Raw genomic sequence first — 25577 nt, forward strand, 5'->3', positions numbered from 1 at the left:
TGGAGGCATCACAGGACTACCACGGTAACACCTTCCAAATAACACGGTAACAGTCAGACTCCCCATTTTAGTACAGTAGAAAGTACAGAGTGGAACAATCTGCTGGTCATCAAGATTTGCACTGTAGTTCTATTGTAAGTTGTGAAGTAGGGAAAATGGAGAAAGGATGTCACTAAAACGGAAATAATTCTGGATAAAGATAACCTCCTCCATGGAGTGGATGATGGAGATTAAAGGATAATTCCACATAAAACAGACAATGTTGTTTTGGATGGTGTATCAGAAGTTATATCCCACCTCAAAAGTTTACTTGCCTGTAGTTCCTCAATGTCCATAGTTATCTGGTAATTTATGTTTCACACTGTTACAATTATTTAGCTGGTACATTATCATGGAACTACATATCCGGCAAAAACAAAACCCATTGATTATACTGCCTCTGGGCAAACAGCCATACATTTTGCACTAAACATTAGCACCAGACAGACCTGTTATACCCAGGTAATAATCAGACTAACACAATGTCCTGCCTTTACTCACAGGCCATAGGCAGAGCTGACAACTAGACTGGTGATCTGCTGCGGAGGTTCTCCGTCTACCCACACAAGCTGGACTACGAGCTCTGCCTGGTACCCGGGGGGCATCCGCACTGCACGATTCTTCACACTGAGAGAAAAGGAGCAGACATTATCATTATCAATGACAGTTCTGGTGTTGTCACAGAGCATTTTTGCATCAGATATATGCTATATGTAATAGTTTCCCTGCTTCCATAGAATGTAACATGTAGATAAAAAGGCAACATTCCTCTTAATCACTAACCCTTTTGTCCTCTCTGTACCTCATAGACATCTATTACTCAGGATTTCATCATCTCTTCCCCGGAAGCTAAATCTATAATACATATTTCCACTTAGTGCGATATTGTGAGAGAGAGCCAGTTTCTTATTGTGCATAAAGCGTCTTATTGGTGAGGTCCTCATGTATTATTGTCCAGCCCATTTAGTGCATCATGAGGCCTGGTAACCTCTAGTAATCAGTTTACCACCGGCCTGTATGTATATTCTGTTTCAGAGATAAAACAGAGAACCAATGCTATAAGGGCGTGAGGAACCTGCGCCATCTGTTTGCCTAACTTCAGTCCAAATATGATTTCTGAACTTCCTCAGTGGTTTATACAATATGCTTCGCCCATGTAAGCAGTCCCTTGGAAATAATACATAGAAACTCACCATCAGTATTCCTCGCCTCTGTCAGAAGAAACTGTACCAATACTATTACCTCATTAACCAAAAATCTGAGACATAATTCTGCTGTTCCTTTAAGAATAAGCAGTTAATACATTCACTGGGGTTAAAGGTCCTCACAATGCTCTAATCATCATTAATTCAGCTACATTTCCTTGAATAATCAGTGAACAAATACATTTACATAGAAAACTAGCAGAAAAAAGGACAACAAAAATCCTTCTACTAACCTAGAATTAGACAAAATGAGTTGTTGTTTCAACAAATTGAGAAATGCTGAAACACAGTTAATTATAACTACACTGAGCCTTTTGTAGGGAATGCTCTCTGAATAATACTGTAATTGCTATTAAATTACAGCTTTCCAGGCTTGCTGCTGCCAGTGTTATGTGGTTATTAGGCTACTCTCTGCTGCATCCTGTTATAGTGTGCGCTCTACTAATCACTGTAATCTGAACATATTAGATCTCTACACTTTATAGGGACTCATCGGCTGTATAATTCCAGATAAAACCCACACAAACCGCACAATCATTCCCCTTTCCTCTCAGGGTGTGCAGGACACCTATCTGGGTTCTTGTTGGAGGACTCACTGGGTAGGACGGCACCTTTTCAGATCACATGGCTTACAGGTGACACTGGAATATGCGTCACCTTCATATCATAAGGTCATAAGCTCCATGTTGTTAATGTGTGCCTGTTACCTACACACGGAGACAGACATTTTGCGTGCTACTTCAATAATCAGCCTATAGATGGATTACAGGATGCAGTGAGCAGCTCTCACCTCAGACATGGCATACTGTCCCTCAGGGGCCCTTCACTTGTCACTGTGTTTGCACTGCCTGCCAGGTTCCTGCTCTTCAAGGACAGAGGCTGACAGGTAGGTTCAGGAAAAGGAGAGATAGTGTCTGGGTCAGGAGTTATGATGTCCTCCACTTCGTTCTGCAGCCGAAATTCTAGGGACTTACAGGAAACAAACAGATGAATCACCTCAGTGCAAAATGCAGTAAAGTCATTAATGACAATAGACCTGATTCATTAAGGAAATTAAAGCAAACAAAATGAGTAACTTTGTACCTTGGCAAAATCATGTTGCTTTGGAAGGGGAAGTAAATTTGAAATGTGGGGACAGATTTATAGTTGAAATAGGGCATGTCCAAGATCAACTTTAAAATTAATTGTAAAAATAAAGCTATGAAGTATTTGTGTGCTACTTGAAAAACAGTCAGTATTTCCCTTATGTGCAAAATAATAAACTAAATTGCACCCCTTGTATTGTAACTTGGTTTTGTCCAGCAAAAAAACTAATATTTTTTGCTAACTTTCCTTAATGAATTAGGCCCAATGTATCTAATCTCATTCACAAATCTGCTATTTTATAATCCTCATTCTATTTGGGAATAAGTCTCCATTCTCTATCATACTTATGGTGGACACTGAAACACTGGGGTATAGAGGCTTTATGCTAGAGTTTGGGCACTTTACATTTAGCACAAAAAGTATAAACTCTTCCCCCTTTATACCTCCAGAAAGGTCAAAGTGCCCACCGAAATGGGCGCATTTTCCTTGAGCTGCCATGTTTTTACTTATGTTTTTGCCATTCTGCCATCTAAAAGAGCCGTGGCAGCTAGTGGAAGTGTTGAGGAGGTACTGCTGCCAACCCCCCACACTGGAAGTGCTGAGGAGGTACTGCTGCCAACCCCCCCACACTGGAAGTGCTGAGGAGGTACTGCTGCCAACCCCCCCACACTGGAAGTGCTGAGGAGGTACTGCTGCCAACCCCCCCCATCCCCCCTGCTGAGGAGGTACTGCTGTCAAACCCCCCCTCCCCCCAGTGGAAGTGCTGAGGAGGTACTGCTGCCAACCCCCCCACACTGGAAGTGCTGAGGAGGTACTGCTGCCAACCCCCCCCCCACACTGGAAGTGCTGAGGAGGTACTGCTGTCAACCCCCCCACACTGGAAGTGCTGAGGAGGTACTGCTGTCAACCCCCCCACACTGGAAGTGCTGAGGAAGTACTGCTGCCAACCCCCCCACACTGGAAGTGCTGAGGAGGTACTGCTGCCAACCCCCCCACACTGGAAGTGCTGAGGAGGTACTGCTGCCAAATCCCCCCCTCCCCCCTGCTGAGGAGGTACTGCTGTCAAACCCCCCTCCCCCCAGTGGAAGTGCTGAGGAGGTACTGCTGCCAACCCCTGCCCCCGTCCCGTTCCTTCAGCTTACTTTCACCATCAGACTGTCTCCTGGTCATGTCCAGAACCCCGAGGCACTAGTCCCATCAGGTAGCCAAGCCAGCACTGGACTGTGACATAGCTAGATGTAAGTAAGATGGGGCTGGCTACCAGTTGTGGCAGCCCTGCATAGGTATAGGTAGACTGAGGGGGCCATTCTTCTGGAAGGTTGCCATCCTTGCTCCAGAATTTTCTTGCCGGGAAGAAGGCAAAGTGGTAAAAGATTCTGACCTTGAGGTTTTCTTGGAAGCAGGGAGTAAAGAATTTAGTGCGAACTCTCTGGCAAGCACTAAATATTCTGGCCAGCGAGAAGTTGAATGTGCAAGCCAGTTTGCAGTTTAGGAGGCAGAAGAAACAGACTGTTTCCTTCCCCTCAGTTGGAAGACCTTGTATGTGAAGCGTAGATTTCAGGTCTCACGCAGGTTGCAAAACCTTTATCCTCTCCCCAGCAAGGATACTGTGAACAATACTGGATACTGTGAAATGGGAGTCACTGCCTAAGGTGGATGTTTCCATTGCATGCTTAACTAAAACTATCACCATTCTGACTATAAAAAAGCAGCTGCCTTATAGGACAGCCAAGATAGGAAAATCAAAGTCTCCCTAAAGTCCGCTTATAATGTTGTGGGAGCCTCTCTTAGACCCATATTAGCTTCAGCTTGGGTCAATAAGAGGTCGTAGGAGCAACTGAGGAAGGATTTGCTATCAGGAAGGCCCAAATTGGATTTGCTGACTTTTGTAAAGAATCCGAATACCTGGGGAACATGGCTTTGGATGTAGGGATCATTGGGTCTAGGATCAGCCAAGGTAAGCAAGGAGTCAGCCTTCCAGAGGACAATCATCTGCTCCTCAAGGAGGTCAGCAGAGAGGAAAGCAGGCTTGGGTAGCTAAGTGTCCAGCTCTCAATCCCTCAGACAGTTAGCTTAATAGGCAGGCTCATGAGAACTGCCCGGGTGGGAGCCAGTCTGCTTCTCTTCTGGAACGAGTGGTTTGATTCCACCTCAGTGTGAGAGGAATCATAAATAAGAGATACATCATAAATCTCCTGAAAATGGTCTCCAGACAGTTTTTCACCACTGGTCTTACTGGAGACAAAACAAAACATTCTACTCTTAAGGAAGCCTTTCAGTCCTTGATCTCTGCAGGGGTAGTCATTCCAGTCCTGGAGGAGTAGAAGGGGTTGGATTTCTATTGAAATCTTTTCTTGGTCCAGAAACCAGATGGATTCATGTGGCCCATTCTGAACTTGAGGTCCTTAAACATCCAGCTTCAAGTGTACAGGTTCAGGATGGAGTCATTGAGGTCTGTCATGAGTAGCATGGAACAGAACAAGTTCATGGTGTCCATGGACGCCAAAGACACATACATGCATGTTCCAATTTAGGAAGGGCACAGTGACTTCTCAGATTTACAGTTAAGACCCATCATTTTCAATTTCAGGCTCTACCTTTTGGCAAGGGGACAAGGCAGAGGGTATTCATTAAGATCAAGGCAGTATTGGTTACCCTTCTGTGGTTCTCTGGATCTCTGACCTTGCTCCAGGCCTATGTACAAGAGATCGCCCAGTCCTTAGAATCTCATAGATGGGTCATTAAATAACTAGTAATCCAACTTTACATCTTTACAGCAGATGATTATTCTGGGGCTACTGTTCGACACCAGCAGAAGGTGTTCTTGCCAGTCCCTGTTAACTCGCAGACTGACGTCATTCATTTTTGCATGAAGGTCTTAGGAAATTATGGTCTCAAACTTCAAGACGGGACAATTTTTCCGCTCAATGGAGTTCCATTTAGTTATCAAAATGGAACAAGTCATACCTTCTGACCGACCAGGTCATCATAATATCTCCAAAAGGTGCATCAGTAGCTCCTCTGGTGACTGACAAATTCAACAATAGTCGCCTCTTCATTTGAGATTAGACAATTGTGACAATGGACACCAGTCTTCGGGGCTGGGGTCTGTCACTCTTCAGTGACTCTTTCGGGGTCTTTGCAATCCAGAGGACTCAAAGCTACCAATAAATATGCTGGAACCAGCAGCATCATGCAATGGGCAGTGTGGAATGTTCCGGCTGCCACAATGGTATTCATTCCAGAAGCGGAAAACTGAGAACTGGGTTTCAGGTAATACTGGTAGCACATGACTTGCCAAGAAGGTCGTGATACATAAACATTCTCTACATGATAGAGGACCCATCACGGTACCTGGCTGTTAACTGTTAGGTCAGGGGACTTTTCATCACCAAGGTTTAGCTCAGCTTTCTTTAACAGCATAGTTGTTGAAGCCATGGTCCTTAGAGCTAAGATATACTCTGATAGGGTGGATCAAACCATGCTGAAAGCTAGATAGCCAGTTTCAGATATGAATTATGACGAGTTGTGGGAGATTTAAATTTTCTGGTGGGAAAGGAAGGATTTTTTATCTCTTCTTTTCAGTTGGCCTGTCTACTGTTGTTCTTACAGAAGGGTCTGTAAAGTGGAATGCGAATTAGCTCTCTTTGAAGGATCAGTCTCGTCCCTCTTGGTTTTCTTTCAAAGAAAACTTGCTCTTTTACAGACGGTGCAGACTTTCCGAAAGGGGATAATGCATGTGTAGCCTTCATACATTCCAGAAATAGATCCTTGGGATCTCAAGTTGGTGTTGACAGCCTTTGGAGCATCCTTGTTTCAAACCGTTGGATTCAATGGAGTTAAATTACTTACCTGGAATACAATTTTTCCTTTAGCTAGCTCCACAGCTAAGAGAGTTTAGGGTTCATTGTCTTGTAAGTCTCCATATCTCATCTGTCATGAAGACAAGGCAGTTCTTTAAACTAAACATTCCTTTCAGCTCAAAGTGGTCTCCAAAATATCACCTAAATCAAGATTGTGATTCTGATTCTTAGACAGGATGACTTTTTGGTCCTCTATTATGACCACAAGAAAGATTGGCCTGCATCCAAGCAGACCATTGCTAGGTGGATTACTTTGGTATTTTGTAAGGCTTACATTGGAGCAGGGCAGTCTGTTCCTGAAAATGTGACAGCACATTCTACCACATTCTGGGCGGTGCATGAGTTCGGTTGAGCAGCTGTGCTAGATGGTCACTTAGTCTTCAGTAAACACATTCACAAAGCTTTACAGGTTCAACATTTTTTGCGTCCAAGTATGTCATTTCTAAATGGAAAGTGCTATGCTCCGCAACTTCTGAGCCTTCCCTTCCATGGAGGCAGCTTTGGAAACTCCCAGGTGTTCAAGTGTCCCTTTTAAGGATGAAAGATAATCATACTTACATTAAATCCTATTCTCTGAGCCATTGATGGAAAGTAGATAACTTCCTTTTATGTTCCTCATCTCATTATTAAAGTTTCAGTTAAAACAGCTGGTTGTATTTGGAGAACCTTGTTTTTATAATTTCTTGTTAGGCTCTTCTTGTTCTGTGCTTTGGGGCACAGTGCGGTGAATAGAGAGGGAGGAGTTTAGACTTGTAGTGCTACATTTAAAGTGCCCAAACTCCACCTTGAAGCCTCCATACCCCAGTGTCCCAGCATCATCCAGTGGATGCAGAGAAAAGAATTTAATGTAATGTAATAAAAATCCAGTTTTTACAATCGTTTTCTCCCCAGGCCTTCTCTTCAGCTCTTTCTAGGACATATAAAGTAAATGACGGTACAATAGGTTGGACTCTTACTGTAAGGAACCCTTAATGTAGCCGGATATAAAATTATAAAATGTCTTTCATAAAGGTGCAGCACTTTGTAAGAGCAGCAATGTTATATAGCTAATCTATTCTCGTGTGTGAATGATTTTGTCACAGTAACTGTTGTCTATATTTTATACATCAGTAAATAGTTACATTGCTTCCTCCAGTAAAGTGTAGCATGGACTGGTCTGTGTTTGCAGTCTTGTTTAGAGCTATGGGAATATACTGACATTCAACTACGCTAAATGTGTATTGGACAGTTACATTTATTTTATAATAATATAACATCTTATGTGGCCATTTTGATTTCAGCTATAAATCCCCAAACTCATGAAACATTAAAATGTTAATGTAATATGCTCCATTTATTCTGTATCCAGTCTACAGCAAGAAAGTGTCGCTCCAGAAATCAGACCCTGAAGTGAAGTGTGGATGAAATCAGATTGTAGTCTCATTATAATGACCCTATTAGTCCCTATACAGGGGCATGTTAGATTTATTTGATTGGCTTTGTAGCTGTTATTGGGTTTACTTTTGGCAGCATGTATTACATTAAGGTTTGTGTGCTTCGATATATCAGGATCATCTGCCATGTTGTTTTTGCACAATCTGCAGATTGTCCATCAGAAATAGATGCCTGCACTGTTTGTGCACACATTCCTGGAGCACACAACAATGCACCACCGTTCCCTGTTATAAATTACCCCAAATGATTTAAAAAGCAAGGCATTGCTATGTTCAATGATATGACTAAATGTACAGTATTTCCTGCACCTGCCAGTGTCATTTTCACTACACACCACGGACTACTACAATAGAACACTTACCGCTATTTCCGTCACAACCTCATTTTTGCTGAATCTATATATTATAACGTAGGTCGATACTCCAGCTACACAGAAGATTCTGCTTTCCGGACACCAAGACATCATCTGGATGGCAAAAGGATCGTCCTCCACTAATTCAGATGTCTGCTTCCCGTCTCCCGGCTTCTGTTTTTCAAACACCTTGGATGTTTTCAGTTTGTATAACATCTGGAGGTTGACTGAAAAATATTTAGAGTCTATGCTGAATAGCAGTGTAATGAATGCAGTAATACATATGTGTGGTATCTGAAATCATGTACATGCTAAAGAGGAAAAGAAGGCCAGCTATATTAATTAATTAAATGACCGTAGATTATACTTCTGAAGGTATCCAACATGTAAATTATCTGCAGAATGAAAATGTTAGGTGTCCCTCTGTCTTCTTTCCCTCTGGCCCAGCTCCAATCCTGATAATACCCTCAGACTTTAGAACCTTGTCTACATATAATCAATAATGGAATGTTTTACTTGACTATCTCCATATTCACATAAGTAGTCTGGATGTAAACACACATTTAACACAACTTTTGGCACTCAAAACTCACCTGTTCCTGAAATCCTTCCAACCATCCACTTAACCCCTCATCTACTCTGCAGTTCTCCCCCCTCTCCCCTGCCCCTTTTTCTCCCTTGTATCACTGCCTCCCTTTCGTGCCTTTTTGTCCACCTTCCCTTAGGATGTAAGCTCGCATGAGCAGGGCCCCTCTCCCCTCCTGTCTCCATACCGACTCTTCTGCTCCGTATTTACTCCATATGTCTGCCCGGAGTTTCTGAAGCATTGGTACTCTGTGTTTATTGTTCTGTAATGTTTCACCCTGTATGGTCTACTGTTTGTACTATGTAAGGCGCTGCGGAAACCTTGTGGCGCCCAACAAATAAATGATAATAATAATAATAATAATAATAATAACTTTTTGTATGTTTGGTTCATAATGTCTCACAACCCACATCCCACAAAGCGGGGATGTGGGTTGTGAGATCTGCACTGTTCCCTGTCTCACTTCTCTGGGTAGGATAATTTTACTCAGACCAGAGGCCCCTTCGTTTTGATTCAATGCGTCATGCTTCACTACTACTGATAAGCCAGACTTTTCCCTATTCCTGTGTGTGATATAGTTACTGAACTATCGTTATGAAATAAACAGTGTTTGTGTGGGCTTATATACACACTGGATACCCAGTGGCCACAACTGTACTCAGGACATGTTAGCTGGTGGAACCCAGAATATACTATATTAGTGTAATAAAACAGTAGTTCTGCCTCTAGCGCACCCTCAGCATTACACTTGTCAGTTACTTTTTATATTACTATATATCTGTTTCGTTCTCTGCTTCAGACGACTAACATATAAAAACATCCAATGAACCGAGGAGATTTAATTTCCCCAAACAATAACATTAATGATGCATAGAGCGTGAAGTAGGTGAGGGGAATGGACCATGGGCTTACAAGGTTAAGCAGAGGGTTGTGACATTTGTCACCTTTGGCTGGATTATTTTAGGAGATGTGGATCAGCGGAAAGTTCATTGTGTGGAAGTGATTTCTGCTCCAAGAAACTCTTCCAGCCCCAGCTGTGCTTCTATTGCCAAATGAGCTGTAGTCAACATCTCCAGGCACATGCTGGAAACTAACCGAGGGAAATAACTTGCTGCTCACTCAGCTCAATGGAACCATTTCCCTGCATTTACAACATGGTTATTTGGGTCGCATTTTTTGTCAAATAACTAATAAAACGCATGCAGACAACTTTAGCTTTTGTGAGCAAATACATTTTACCTTAATTTGCAATAATTTAACATTAAGTGCAGGAGATGAACGCTGGTTCATGTGACAATGGGAGTGCTTGCAGTGTCAAAATTGTACACTGTAATCTCATCATTACTGTGAGCACAGCGCGGAGATATGGAACACAATATAATTCTTCCTCTACACAACACACCCTGTGCGGAGGGTGACATGACACACAGCACATTACTTAGAAGACACTGCACACAAAATAAAAACAAAGCACACAAAACACATACGTTCTACAACTCACAACTCTACACACAACAAAGTCACAGAGCAGCAATCACACAAGACAGCTCTCATAGGTCACAATGCACACAGCTCACCTATGAATTAATTTACTTAACACATAATGTGGGCAGCACGGTGGCTGATGTGAGTGAGTTTTCTGTACAGCGCTGTGGAATCAGTGGCGCTATATAAATATATGGTGATGATGATGATGATGATAACTCACAAAATAATAATAATAATTCATATAATATATTATAATCACATTCATAAAATATACCATTAGGCTATAGACCTTCACATTAAAATCCAAATATTCATATCTATGACTCTAGATCCACAATCACTTGGGGGTTACCATAAATCTAGACAGGCACATATGCCTGTCTAAGATTAAGATTAATAAATAAACACAGAGGATATACAATATTACTGGAGAAAGAGAGGAAATAAACAGTGGTGTTCTTTGTGATCTTTAAAACAAATTAGACTGAGACTTACTGGCAGAGGCATCCCAGAATTTAACAGAACCATCCGCGTGCCTAGGAACACAAAACACATGTTAGTAAGTGCTCTGGTAGATGTGATACATTTAGCCACCTGATGCATGAACTGTAATAATATTAATATATTGGATGATGTATCCTTTACTGTAAATAATATTACCTAAGGTTGTGTTATGGTTCCACAAAGGGCCAGTGCTTGTATACCAGGAATTTAACTCCTAGTAGGCTACTAATCTCCTCATAATCTACATTAGGGGATTAGTTATTCTTTATAATGCACAGGTATATTATAAGCATACATGAGGGCACATACAAGAGAACTTAAAGAGCAATCAGTTATTAGCTTCTATCTGTCCTGTGCAGGTTGCACACAGAAAGCAAATGTCTGATTGGTTGTGTAGTTTGCAACCTTTTGAGTTAATAAATAACCTAATGTAGATTCATCTCAGTGAACTTGTCATTGACTCATTTGCCGCAAGCACTGAATACTGAGTACCACACAGACCTAATGAATTCTCAGAATATCTGCTAATGCTCCCGAACCCTGGAGACACCTGCTGTGAGTGTGTATCCATCTATGTTAGCACAAGACTGGTATCCTCCATCTCACTGAGAGCATGTATGACAAGCAGTCTTACCCTGTAACGATAATTTCGGGGTAAGCTGTAGTTCCAAGGTTCCAAGTACCTCCTGTTATTGGCCATTCCTGCATAGAATACCAGGCATTAAAAAATCATAATAGAATATGTGCTCATTGCATTGCACACCACTGTCTCTTCCTCCCTGGTATCACTGCACTGCACACCACTGTCTCTTCCTCCCTGGTCTCACTGCACTGCACACCATTGCCTATTCCTCCCTGGTCTCACTGCACTGCACACCATTGTCTCTTCCTCCCTGGTCTCACTGCACTGCACACCACTGTCTCTTCCTCCCTGGTCTCACTGCACTGCACACCACTGTCTCTTCCTCCCTGGTCTCACTGCACTGCACACCACTGTCTCTTCCTCCCTGGTCTCACAGCACTGCACACCATTGTCTCTTCCTCCCTGGTCTCACTGCACTGCACACCACTGTCTCTTCCTCCCTGGTCTCACTGCACTGCACACCACTGTCTCTTCCTCCCTGGTCTCACTGCACTGCACACCACTGTCTCTTCCTCCCTGGTCTCACTGCACTGCACACCACTGTCTCTTCCTCCCTGGTCTCACTGCACTGCACACCATTGCCTATTCCTCCCTGGCCTCACTGCACTGCACACCATTGTCTCTTCCTCCCTGGTCTCACTGCACTGCACACCGCTGTCTCTTCCTCCCTGGATTCACTGCACTGCACACCGCTGTCTCTTCCTCCCTGGTCTCACTGCACTGCACACCATTGTCTCTTCCTCCCTTGTCTCACTGCACTGCACACCACTGTCACCTCCTCCCTGGTCTCACTGCACTGCACACCACTGTCTCTTCCTCCCTGGTCTCACTGCACTGCACACCACTGTCTCTTCCTCCCTGATCTCACTGCACTGCACACCACTGCCTCTCCCTCCCTGGTCTCACTGCCCTGCACACCACTGCCTCTCCCTCTCTGGTCCCACTGCACTGCACACCATTGCCTCTTCCTCCCTGATCTCACTGCACTGCACACCGCTGTCTCTTCCTCCCTGGTCTCACTGCACTACACACCACTGCCTATTCCTCCCTGGTCTCACTGCACACCACTGGCTCTCCCTCTCTGATCCCACTGCACACCATTGCCTCTTTCTCCCTGATCTCACTGCACACCACTGTCACCTCCTCCCTGGTCTTACTGCACTGCACAACAATGCCTCTTCCTCCCTGGTCTCACTGTACATCCCACCACTGTCTCTTCCTCCCTGGTCCCACTACACTGCACAACACTGCCTCTTCCTCTTTGGTCTCACTGCACACCATTGCCTCTTCCTCTCTGGTCTCACAGTACAATCCACCACTGCTTCTTCCACACATCCTTACCATTGGTGTCCCTGCACATGATTCCATCTCTCCCCCCTGGTCACATAGAATACCGTTACTGTTTCCCACCCCTGGTCCTGTTTTTTTCACTATCCTTGATTACACCTTCATGTCTATGTTGTATGTTACTCTGTATATAGAGTACGAACAGTAAAGAAAAAATACTAGATTTACTAGGAAGACATGTACACAGGCATACAGAAGGCATCCAGCGTTCGCACTAGACATGAATAAACTAAAAATGCTTAAACTAATAGAGTTACAACATTCATGAGATAGATTGTTTCCCCTTACTTCTCACAGCAGGTTAATAATACATGGAGCTTTACTGAGGTAGCAGTGCTTAGACACAGAGCGCCAGACAGAGATTGTGGGGCAGCTGAAAATCCCAGGTAAATACATGAGAATGCACCCAGCCCAAAATTAGTGAATATAGAGGTGTTGTTTTTATATTGTGTCTGCATGTCATAAATTACCACAAATGTCAGGTACTAATGTTTTATTACCAAACAGAATGCAACTTCTTATATTAGAAAATGCCATCCCAATTGTAAAGCGCTACGGAATATGCTGGCACTATGTAAATAAATAATGATGATGATGATACTATATAATAAAACATTGTGCCACATTCCCATATCAGATAGCACAATGCCATATCCCCACATTTACCTTGTTGCTATAGCCTTGTTTTTTGTGCTTTGCTCCAACAGAATAAAGAACTGGGATCAAGTCAGGGGGACAGTCTGCGAAATATTCAGTAGAGGTCACCGGTGACTCGTGGATGTCCATTGAATAGGGATTCTCAAAGATTGGAAAACTGAAAGAAATAGCTAGTGTTACTTGTTATCATGGAGAGAATATATATTGGTTAATCCTGAGCTTAGAGACTCTAGAGACTAAATAACACTAGTATGAGACCAATGTGTATAAAGAATTGACATTATACCTACATTATATTAATAGCTATTATTATATCAGATAAATGAGGCTTGATAACTCTACCTCAATGTTGCTTCTCTGCATATGCTCACTGTATTCAGTCCAGCTTGGTAAAGAGGTGCACACCTTCTTGATGTATGTATGTCACATTACCCCACAACATAGTGGGACACATCAAAAAAATCTGTATAACCCATAGCATCTGAGGTGGGCAACATGTGGGTCAGGACCCCAAGATTGTATTTTTGGGGGACCCTCATTGTCTCATGTGCATTACATTTAACTGTCTGGGGTCCCAAAGCACTGGCACACTGACACTTGCAGGACCCAGAAATGGTGTAACAAGACATTTGTGGGCCCACACAGCTTACACCTTGAAGGAGCGTGTGTAGTGTCACCAAGGAGTCTAGTGCCCATCATGTTCATGTCATCATCCCCCATATAATGTTCTTCATCATACCACCAATCCGCATATCATCATGCCCCTCATCGTTATCTGGTACATGTTGTACATACATTTACTAACCACTCTCTACAAGATCCCAGTCTCCTATTTCATCATATGCCCCTCTATAGAGCATGTACTGAAAGGCTCTAATTGACTTTCTCCTATGTTGTAGTTGATATTGATCAGCCCTTTATTTAAATACCTCTTCCTAAACTGTAAAATTACTATATTCACTGTATATTGTATGTCCATTAATGCTAAACACATCTAATGACAGAAATATGTAACAATGAAACAACTCGCCATGTCTGACATTGTATGTTAGGATGACCAGGACCAATGATGGACTCTTATTGAAAACACAAACAATGAATGTAACAGTCCTGGCAAAGCAGATCTGATTAATAAGTAGATATGGTCATTCTACTGCACAGGTTAAGGCAGCATTCACATATAGGCCATCTATTAGAGTTGTATGCAAATTGCAACTTTAGCGTATTCACAAAAAGGTATCAATGCACTTAATCATAAAATACGTGTAACTTGTTATCTATGTGTCATTATCATTATCACCAACAGGGGCTTTTGAGCCAGACCTGTTTCTCGCCTTATAAAATGTATACCTTAAGGCTACGTCTCCACTGTACTGAACTTACGCTCTAATATCCCTGATACGATGCAAGGTGCCTCAAGATACGCTGCTCTCTAAATACAGATGCAAGTTTGAGCGTGCCCAAGGTAGCTAACTTTACACAAGTCGCAATTTTACTGTCTGACGACGGACTTACGGCAAACTGTAAATCAGGACCATAGAATCATATACAGTAAAATATCAGCTGCGACAACTGGACTTTGCAGCAAGCGTTGTCTTAGTATCATACAGATGCTGTAAGAGTACAATGCTAGATGAGTCATGCAGAGTAAAATATTGTCATTTTTCCTATTATAAATATCAAGCTATTAATTTTATTAGCTGAAGAGGTGAGTAAATATGCAGAACCTCTAGCTGAAATGTTACCAATTATTTATACAATTAATGTAATCTGTAAATGTTCCCATTATTTTTTCATTTAATTTTCCTTGGCATTATAGGTCAATAATCGGTGCTGTGTGTTATCTACTTAATTACACACAACAGTGTCAGAGTCCTGTGTAACCCTATCACTTCCAGCAGAGACTGTGACACAAACACTGCAATACACCAGCTCTAATTGCTAGAAATCTCCACTTCTGTCTTCTGAAAGCACAAAATCACTTTTTGGTGATTAAACAAGGAAAATCAAAGGACATTTTATAACCTAAGAAAAGACTATTTAATAGAATATGGAGTAAAAATGTATAATCGTTCCATGAAAGAGATATTTGAGGACATTCTCTGATTCATCCACTTCTAGAAGAGTTAGCTGTGTCCCCTGATTAAAGCTGTGACCCTGACTGTAACAGGTTGTGTATTGAAGTACTGCTGGCACTACGGGGTCCCGGATACAATGCAGAGCTGAGCATGTGACTTACTTGCTCTGTGTAAGGTCCACCACTATAAGGTCTCTCTCCATCAGAACAGCCACAGCGTATGGTTCTTGGAATTCTACAAACAACACAAGTTTCCAATTAAAGCTGTAATCCGACCGAAGCTAATTACAGTATCTGTAATCACGGAAATACATTATGTACATTATGTATAGATTATGTTGATTCATTTCACAATTGGAAGATTTGTTATGGAGGGTAAATTTCTAAAAACCTATTAGCTCAATGTCAGTAGCAGTGTGTTTCTGAGTTTTAAGCAGGTGATTAAGGTTGAAGTCATATTTCAAGTATCATAAGCTGTTCCAGTAAATTGTAGTACCTAGCACACTGATTTAAAATAGCAAAGATATTTGCTTGTGATACTACAACGAAAAGGGAGGAGTTTACAGATTATGGAATAGAACCATCATCAATATATTTGTTTCGGGCCACAAAACTGCAGCACTGGTGAGAATGGCAAATCACACAAAATAGAAGTCACACAGACAGACAAAGTACTGACAAGGTTGATGAAGGGGGTAGAGAGGACAGAGTCTAGACAGAGGGGGCAATGTGAAGATAATAGGAATTAGTGGGAGGACATGGGACAGTAGCTGGTAGAACATGCAGAGGGAATAGTATCAGGTGGGGGTAGGATAGGATATAGGTAAATGGTGGCTTTTCAGAGTGCACCTGCAAGACTGAAGGTCTGGTCAGTTGGGGAGAAACATAGGAGAAATACTACTAGAGGCAGTGAGAGGTGTAGGTCAGAAGCAGATGTAAGAGGTGAGAAGGAAAGTAGAGAAATGGGGCATTAGCTGCAGACAGAGGCAGGGTGGAGACATGGTTTCTTGCATAAAGAAAAGATGAATGCACGGAAAGGGCCAATGGAGAGAGACAGCTGGAAGAGGTGAGCTAGGTGCAGGCAAGAGATGGGAGGGCAAAAGGACAAAAAAGACTTATTGTGCTGAAACCATGTATACTCCTAAAGATATAAAAATATAAAATATAACTTATCCTCTTGTCGCATCTCCTGTACGAGATTGCCAATCTCCAAACATAGATAAATATAAATGAATATACAGGGTGCGTCCAGAAAGGATAAAGGATTTATCCTTTCTGGACGCACCCTGTATATTCATTTATATTTAAGAGATGGGAGGGAGTGGGTGTAATACACACAGGTAAGGTCTCAGACAAAAGCACACAATTAATGTACATAAATCACACAAAACTGAGGAGTGAAGCCAATAAGGCTTCATTCCCATTAGATGGCTTACTGTACACAAATACAGCGAAAGAACATTTATTGCTAAAAAATACTAACTTACAAAAGGACACTATACAGTTGCTTACTAATACATAAATATGAAAAGATACCAATACTTATATCCAGCATACAAAACAAGAAACGTGCTACTATGAGGTTATAATAACGAGAAGAGAAGTGGTACTGTGCCACTGTGCATACTTAGAGAATAAGGACATATACTGAGAATTACATGCAACAGAATAAGAAAAGTTATACGTTTAGTATTTAGCTACTATTGAAATCAGGGACATTTTCCGGACAAAACAATGGTATAATTGGCTCGGGTGTATTGAGGCACTCTCCCCATACATAATGACTTGTGCACACCAAATGCTCATTGCCCCGCTATCCAACACCCCCATATCCATTATCTTTATTGGGAGAATAGGTAATTGGTAGAAAGAAACATTAAAACAAAAACCATCTGTGTGCTGCGTTCTGTCAGGTACTGTCCTAGGTAAGTGATTACTTTGCCTATATGGTAAATATAGCCAGGACAGTTAGCACGCTGTAAGTGGTGGCATACAATGTGTCTAATGTCTAATAAACAAACGGTGGGTGTAAGAAGTCTTCTCTTACCGTTTGAATAGGGTGTTTCACAAAGAGTTAAAAAGTCCACAATTGGGTGATCCATCTCCAGCACAGTGATTGCCTTTCCATGCATAATAGTTAGACTTGGTCTTCTGCTGGCTTTATCATAGGACAAGCCGCCAGAGAAAATGATAAATGGTTCACTACAAGTCAAACAAAGGGCAGGTGTTTGTATATATAGAGGATCATACAGCTGCAGTTAATGACAGTGACATCCTACCATTGCTATAGATACATTGCCTCAGGCTGAGATGAAAGCATATTGCCCTGGTATCTACCTGAGTACAGTACTTAGCATGACACAGTTATATAGAGACAGGACAGACATAGTGCTACTTTGTACACCCTGATGTTTCTGTACCATGGCTGCACATTGTTTTCTGCAGTGTACAGGGAGAAGATATAGCCACACTAATATGATCATCACCAAACACACACTCTCACACAGCATGAAACCGCTGAACATGGTCATAATATAAAAGCAGATGCTGAGAATTACCCCTGGGAACATAGGGCTATATCCCTGGACACTGTATAGCAGATGACATCTGTGTATGTGATATTTCATAAATGCAAAAAATGAATGATTCATACTGCATAACCAGTACACATCATCATATGCTAATCTGATTATAATTGATCCACCCATCCCCAATAAACTCATACAGCATTAACCGTACAACGAGTAACGCTATGGACATTGTCTGCAAATCTTAATAACCTGGAAGTGAGACTGGGACAGAAAACAACTATAAATACAGAACTTGTTGTAATGTTTGTTTCCAGGGTACAGTGGGAGCTGGATGGAAGTTTGAGGGTTATTTTACCATGTTATTTGCTTTTGGTTTTATTTATGGTCTTTTACTGAAGTGTTCCTACATCGTATTAAAATAAGTGGTGGTTTCTTTTTTCTTTAAGGAGCATATATCTAACATATATGTATTTGACATGATATCTCTGTAGCAGGAAAAGCCCACAGGAGTCATGTAGTAAGCACTATTACATCACCCTGTACAGTGGCGCACGCAGGGGGGGTTTCTGAGTCTCTAGAAACCCCCCCTGCGCTAAATAAGTGGCCACTGTCCTATACAGCAGCCGCGGCGCTGTCAAAGAAGCGTCCGCGGCAGTGCTGTATTGTATACAGCACCGCTGCAGACGCTTCTTAGACAGCGCCGCAGCTGCTGTATAGGACAGCGCTGGCGAAACGGAGCTGCTGCGCATGTGCAGAAGCTCTCGCTCGTGGGTTTTTTTTTGGGGGGGGGGTTTCGGTCGGCGGGGAAACCCCCCCCCCCCGACAATCCTCCGTGCGCCCCTGCTGTACGATGGGCTTACATGTAGATGGCGTCTGACATGCAGCCACACATGCTGATTGCCACAGTGGATCATTTTCCCAGATCCCACAGGACCTCGTTAGTGTGATCACCCGATGATTACACAAATGTATCTGTTGTATTTTCAGTCAGAAAGTGTGATAGTTTTGAGCCATTGGTATTTTTGGGCGATTTGGTACAGCTCATAGTTCTATCTACCCTGTAACAAGGAGAATAACAAATGTGTAACTATTTCTTTATGGTGCAAACAGGCTATAAATGGCACAGAGCAGAGGCAGCCAGATGTGGACCAAACCAATATGAGAATGCAGCCTGTCACTATGGACCTCATGAAGATTGGTCACATACTGCCTCAGTGACGTCACTGTTCCTTCCTTGTGAATAGACAGGACGTACTCTTTTCACTATTAATCATCATCATCATCATTTATATATATAGCGCTAACATATTCCGTAGCGCACTATTGGTTCTGAACACAATATGGCTGCCTCCACCTTGTAGGCAACAAGTGTCCCCCTAATTAGTGCTTCCCCAATCCCTATGAAACCCCTTTATATATCTGCATGTGAGGCTCCTGAATCCAGCTCTCCATGCACCTTTCCTGCACCTGGGCAGCCTCATGATCATAGCTGCACATCATGGTAAAATCACATTTCTAAATAAAGACATCAGGGTTAATGTTTTATGCTGAGTTCTGGGTTTCACTGTAGGGCTTTGATTTGGAAGGAGGGTTGGGGTAGTGTATTGACGGGGCTTATTTTACACATTTAAAACCCACTCTAATGATTAGATTAAAAATGAGACTTTGGATGTCAGTAGGATGCGCACAAGGAAATGGGGGTGAGATGTGTGCTGCCCTCCATGTTACAGTACTCCTGTTACTGCCTGAGTCTCTCCTTCTGCCCCTATTGCCCTTACACTGTATGAGTTCTCTTTACCTTTTCTTATGACCGGATACAATGATTTTGTTCTACTACACCTTACAATGTGACGGGGTTTACAGAATAAAACTGAAGTAAACAAAGTGAGAGTCTGTATCCAGATAACACTCCGCTGTGGTGTAACACAATGATTTGTAGGTTGTAAAGTGATGACAACGTACATTATAATTACAGGCCAGCGGGCAGGGGAAGCAATGAAGTATGTTTTATCTGTGTTTATTAAACTGCACATGAATCATACATTCATGTGCATAGAAGACTGCGGTTTGAATAATGCGATACCCTGCCATGTATTAATCACTATAATATTACATATTACCCTCTCTCTGCAATATAGCTGTACACCAACCTATCATGCGCATCCCCACTGGAATGTATGTTTGCTGCATTGTGCATATTCAGTAATGATGCAGGAAATGTTAGTGTCTGATAACCAAGTTTTACACATTCATCCAGAGTCGTAAGTTAAAATTTTGGGGTGAGAAAGAGAAATGCTGCCCCCTATCCCTCAATTTTAATCAAATAAACTTAAAATGTTCATAAACTGCGACCCCATTCAGCGCTGCGCCCCGGGAGGTCGCCCCTATCACACAGCCCTAGTTACGACCCTGCATTCATCCATTAATATTTACAAATGGATAATAAAAAGATAAGGTTAGAATCTCTGTAAAAATCACTGCAATCCAAGCTGATTAATAATCATAAAATCAAAGAGTTCGGGGGCAATAAGTATCCTGTACTTAAAATAAAATAATAGTTACAGGACCTGCTACAGTAGGGAATAATATTGTTAATCGTAATAATAATTAAATAAAATAATATGGCACTCACATCTGACCACTTACAGAATATACAGAGAAGGTACAGAATCTCCAGTGTTGGGCTACACACATCACATTATACACACCCACCAGCGGTAATAAGTACACCAGTAAATGGACCCATTCATATATGTAGCAACTAAGTAATTGTTATGAATACACTAAATACAAGAGTAAAAACATACCACAAGCAGCGCTATGTATCTTTCTCATTCAACAACCACCATATATTTAAAGTAATTAATAAAAATGATGACAATTCTAAAATATATTAGCATAATTAAATGTGTCAAATATTACAGTAAGTTTATTATAAAATATAATGATATAAGGTCAACTCATAAACCAAATTACTATAAGCATGGACCTCTGTATACTTAATTGTGAAGAAACATTATACATTATTATAGTATAAGATCACACCACTCTTCCATGTGCTATACTTAGGAATTTAAAGCCCAATAAGCCCAGATTCAATAAGATATTTTTGGAATCAGTCTGCTTGAAATGCTGCAAAACTTCAAATGCTATTGGGAATACTATTGGGAATACTAGCAGGGATATTAGTGGGACCTTATTGTACCTAAAGGAGATCATCTTGATTTTTGACAACTCTCACCGAGCCCCATTTGTATTAACACAAAAGGCGTTGACCCAGTTGCGGATCCGGGGAAAGGGGAAATCGGGCCAATCTCCCCCTTCCCCTAGCAGTAGTGGCAGCTCACTATACTGATGTTCCTGGCGGCTGACAGAGAGGCAGAGAATCCTGTATGGCCGCTCTGATTGTGTTCTAACACAATCAGAGCGGCCGAGCTGCAATATCTGCTCACCTGTCAGCCACCGGGAACATCAGTATAGTGAGCTGCCACTGGAAAGCCCCATGCTTCTATTAGGAAAAAAGGGGGCCTGGTCCTGAGAGAGCTTACAATATAATGGGAAGTATTACTACAGGTACTTTTGCCTTAGCAGCTGCTTGTCTTAGACAGCAAAAATACCTTCATCAGCTAAACTGGAGCACTTTTATTGAAGCAATTAAGCCCATTTGTGTGCGAAAGTTTTGCACATAGTCACAGACTGTTATCTAGAGACTTTATTCAACAGCAGGTGGTCCTGGAGGATGTGTATAGTAGGATCACCTCTGGTCCAGCCCAGAAGATAGGCACCAATAGGGGTACAGACATTATCTAACACCCTCCCAGTACCCAGCACTCACTTTTGTGGGAACAGAAACAGATTTAAAAAGCAATGTCTGGGAGCAACAGGGGACTGACATCACTTACTGGGGGTTACGACCTCCTGTTTGTCAGAACAGGAGGAGCTTCGCCGAGTTTGTGGATCTGGCTAGAATCTCCATTTGACCTCATGTTGATGTGTTTGCCAAAAGCAGGGTGATATTGGGTTTGGTCACTGCTTTGCTGCCAGAAGAAGCATAATGGACAACTGAACTTCTACCACAAGGAGTGTCCCCCTGTAAAAGTGGCTGCTGAGTATTCTATGATGTATTATTTCGCTGGTTTGTACTGTGCTATTACTTTGCAATGTGTCTGTAATAGGATGCTATAGTCATTTAATGAATGTTTAAAATAAACTCTGTTATGCTTTCAAAGATACATGCCTAGCTGATTTTATTTATTTATTATTGGCTATTTATGTAGTGTCACCATATTACACAGCACCTTACAGAGATGTTCTGTATCCACAAGTGACAATGCTGGGTAAACGTTAAAGTCGCCACAGTGTCAGCCAATTGCTAGAGCTGTCCTTGGTTGATTTTGCAGGGACTCTTCTCTGGTTGGCATAGGAATAGGCCCAGAGTGAACGTAGTACTGTGACAGCATCCTGTCAGCAAGAAGGGTACAATGGCTATCTGAGGGAGGAGCACCGGTCCAGACCTCCTGCCAGCATGAAGGACACAGTGGCCTATCCTAGAGAGGAGGATTATCATCTGCTTTCTGTCAGCATGAATGGCCTATTCTAGATAGGAATGCCAGTCCTAGCCTCTTTACAGCATGAAGGCCCCCATGGTCTATGCTAAAGGGCAACACCAGTCTGGGTACCCTGAAAGCATAATAGACACAGTGGTCTATCTAAGAGATGAACACCAGTCCAGCATGAAGAAATCTGTGGTCTACCGTAGAGAGCAGCACCAGTCCAGACCTCCTGTCTACGGAATATATAGTACATTTAGTATATGGAACAGCTAGCAAGTCTAGTGTACTGAAGGACTAGTAGGTTATTTAACAGAAAGACTAGCAAGTTTGGTGTATGGAGTGACTAGTAGGTTTAGTGTATGGAGTGACTAGCAGGTTTGGTGTATGGAGTGACTAGCAGGTTTGGTGTATGGAGTGACTAGTAGGTTTAGTGTATGGAGTGACTAGCAGGTTTGGTGTATGGAGTGACTAGTAGGTTTAGTGTATGGAGTGACTAGTGGGTTTAGTGTATGGAGTGACTAGTGGGTTTAGTGTATGGAGTGACTAGTGGGTTTAGTGCATGGAGTGACTAGTGGGTTCAGTGTATGGAGTGACTAGTAGGTTTAGTGTATGGAGTGACTAGTGGGTTTAGTGCATGGAGTGACTAGTGGGTTCAGTGTATGGAGTGACTAGTAGGTTTGGTGCATGGAGTGACTAGTGGGTTTAGTGTATGGAGTGACTAGTGGGTTCAGTGTATGGAGTGACTAGTGGGTTTGGTGTATGGAGTGACTAGTGGGTTTAGTGTATGGAGTGACTAGTGGGTTCAGTGTATGGAGTGACTAGTGGGTTCAGTGTATGGAGTGAATAGCAGGTTTAGTGTATGGAGTGACTAGTGGGTTCAGTGTATGGAGTGAATAGCAGGTTTAGTGTATGGAGTGACTAGTAGGTTTAGTGTATGGAGTGACTAGTGGGTTCAGTGTATGGAGTGACTAGTGGGTTTGGTGTATGGAGTGACTAGTGGGTTTAGTGTATGGAGTGACTAGTGGGTTCAGTGTATGGAGTGAATAGCAGGTTTAGTGTATGGAGTTACTAGTAGGGTTAGTGTATGGAGTGACTAGTAGGGTTAGTGTATGGAGTGACTAGCAGGTTTAGTGTATGGAGTGACTAGCAGGTTTAGTGTATGGAGTGACTAGTAGGTTTAGTGTATGGAGTGACTAGTAGGGTTAGTGTATGGAGTGACTAGTAGGGTTAGTGTATGGAGTGACTAGCAGGTTTAGTGTATGGAGTGACTAGCAGGTTTAGTGTATGGAGTGACTAGTAGGTTTAGTGTATGGAGTGACTAGTGGGTTCAGTGTATGGAGTGAATAGCAGGTTTAGTGTATGGAGTGACTAGTAGGTTTAGTGTATGGAGTGACTAGTGGGTTCAGTGTATGGAGTGAATAGCAGGTATAGTGTATGGAGTGACTAGCAGCTTTAGTGTATGTAGTTACTAGCAGGTTTAGTAAATGTAGTGACTAACATGTTTAGCATATGGAGTGACTAACAGGTTAAGCATATGGAGTGACTAACAGGTTAAGCATATGGAGTGACTAACAGGTTAAGCATATGGAGTGACTAACAGGTTAAGCATATGGAGTGACTAACAACTTTAATATTTGGACGGACTAACAGATTTAGTGTACAGAATGAAAAGTAGGTTGAGGGTACTGAATGGTTATTTGATTTAGTGTACTGAATGACTATTAGATTTAGTGTACTGAATGACTATTAGATTTAGTGTACTGAATGACTATTAGATTTAGTGTACTGAATGACTATTAGATTTAGTGTACTGAATGACTAGATTTAGTGTACTGAATGACTAGATTTAGTGTACTGAATGACTAGTAGGTTTAGTGTACTGAATGACTAGTAGGTTTAGTGTACTGAATGACTAGATTTAGTGTACTGAATAACTATTAGATTTAGTGTATGCAATAACTATTAGATTTAGTGTATTGAATGACTAGTAGGTTTAGTGTACTGAATGACTAGTAGGTTTAGTGTACTGAATGACTATATTTAGTGTACTGAATGACTATTAGATTTAGTGTACTGAATGACTAGATTTAGTGTACTGAATGACTATTAGGCTTAGTGTATGCAATGACTATTAGATTTAGTGTACTGAATGACTATTAGATTTAGTGTACTGAATGACTATTAGGCTTAGTGTATGCAATGACTATTAGATTTAGTGTACTGAATGACTAGATTTAGTGTACTGAATGACTATTAGGTTTAGTGTACTGAATGACTATTAGGTTTAGTGTACTGAATGACTATTAGGTTTAGTGTACTGAATGACTATTAGATTTAGTGTACTGAATGACTATTAGGCTTAGTGTATGCAATGACTATTAGATTTAGTGTACTGAATGACTATTAGATTTAGTGTACTGAACGACTATTAGATTTAGTATACTAAATGACAATTAGGTTTAGTGTACTGAATGACTAGATTTAGTGTACTGAATGACTTATAGGTTTAGTGTACTGAATGACTAGTAGGTTTAGTGTACTGAATAACTAGATTTAGTGTACTGAATGACTATTAAATTTAGTGTACTGATTGAGTATTAGGTTTAGTGTATGCAATGACTATTAGATTTAGTGTACTGAATGACTAGTAGGTTTAGTGTACTGAATGACTAGATTTAGTGTACTGAATGACTATTAGGTTTAGTGTACTGAATGACTAGATTTGGTGTATACAATGACTAGTAGGTTTAGTGTACTGAATGACTAGTAGGTTTAGTGTACTGAATAACTAGATTTAGTGTACTGAATGACTATTAAATTTAGTGTACTGATTGAGTATTAGGTTTAGTGTATGCAATAACTATTAGATTTAGTGCACTGAATGACAATTAGGTTTAGTGTAGTGAATGACTATTAGATTTAGTGTAGTGAATGACTATGAGATTTAGTGTAGTGAATGACTATGAGATTTAGTGTAGTGAATGACTATTAGATTTAGTGTAGTGAATAACTATTAGATTTAGTGTACTGAATGACTATTAGATTTAGTGTACTGAATGACTAGTAGGTTTAGTGTACTGAATGACTATTAGGTTTAGTGTACTGAATGACTATTAGGCTTAGTGTATGCAATGACTATTAGATTTAGTGTACTGAATGACTATTAGATTTAGTGTACTGAATGACTATTAGGTTTAGTGTACTGAATGACT

At 41.5% G+C, this 25577-nt stretch overlaps 1 protein-coding gene across 8 annotated transcripts in view; it reads right to left on the reverse strand.

Moving 5' to 3' along the window:
• The window catches only part of STXBP5L (syntaxin binding protein 5L), a 280722-nt gene that overhangs the window by 76616 nt on the left and 178529 nt on the right, over positions 1-25577 (reverse strand). For all 8 annotated transcript variants that reach the window (XM_075197467.1, XM_075197464.1, XM_075197466.1 and 5 more), the window contains exons 10-17: positions 17329-17483; positions 15444-15516; positions 13214-13361; positions 11192-11259; positions 10549-10589; positions 7989-8206; positions 2035-2213; positions 541-666 (exon numbers count right to left, since the gene is read on the reverse strand). In XM_075197467.1, the coding sequence (XP_075053568.1) occupies positions 541-666; positions 2035-2213; positions 7989-8206; positions 10549-10589; positions 11192-11259; positions 13214-13361; positions 15444-15516; positions 17329-17483 (1008 nt within the window). The remainder of the gene's footprint in view (positions 1-540; positions 667-2034; positions 2214-7988; positions 8207-10548; positions 10590-11191; positions 11260-13213; positions 13362-15443; positions 15517-17328; positions 17484-25577) is intronic.

Source organism: Mixophyes fleayi, chromosome 2, assembly GCF_038048845.1.
Source record: "Mixophyes fleayi isolate aMixFle1 chromosome 2, aMixFle1.hap1, whole genome shotgun sequence".
Taxonomy (NCBI): Eukaryota; Metazoa; Chordata; class Amphibia; order Anura; family Limnodynastidae; genus Mixophyes; species Mixophyes fleayi.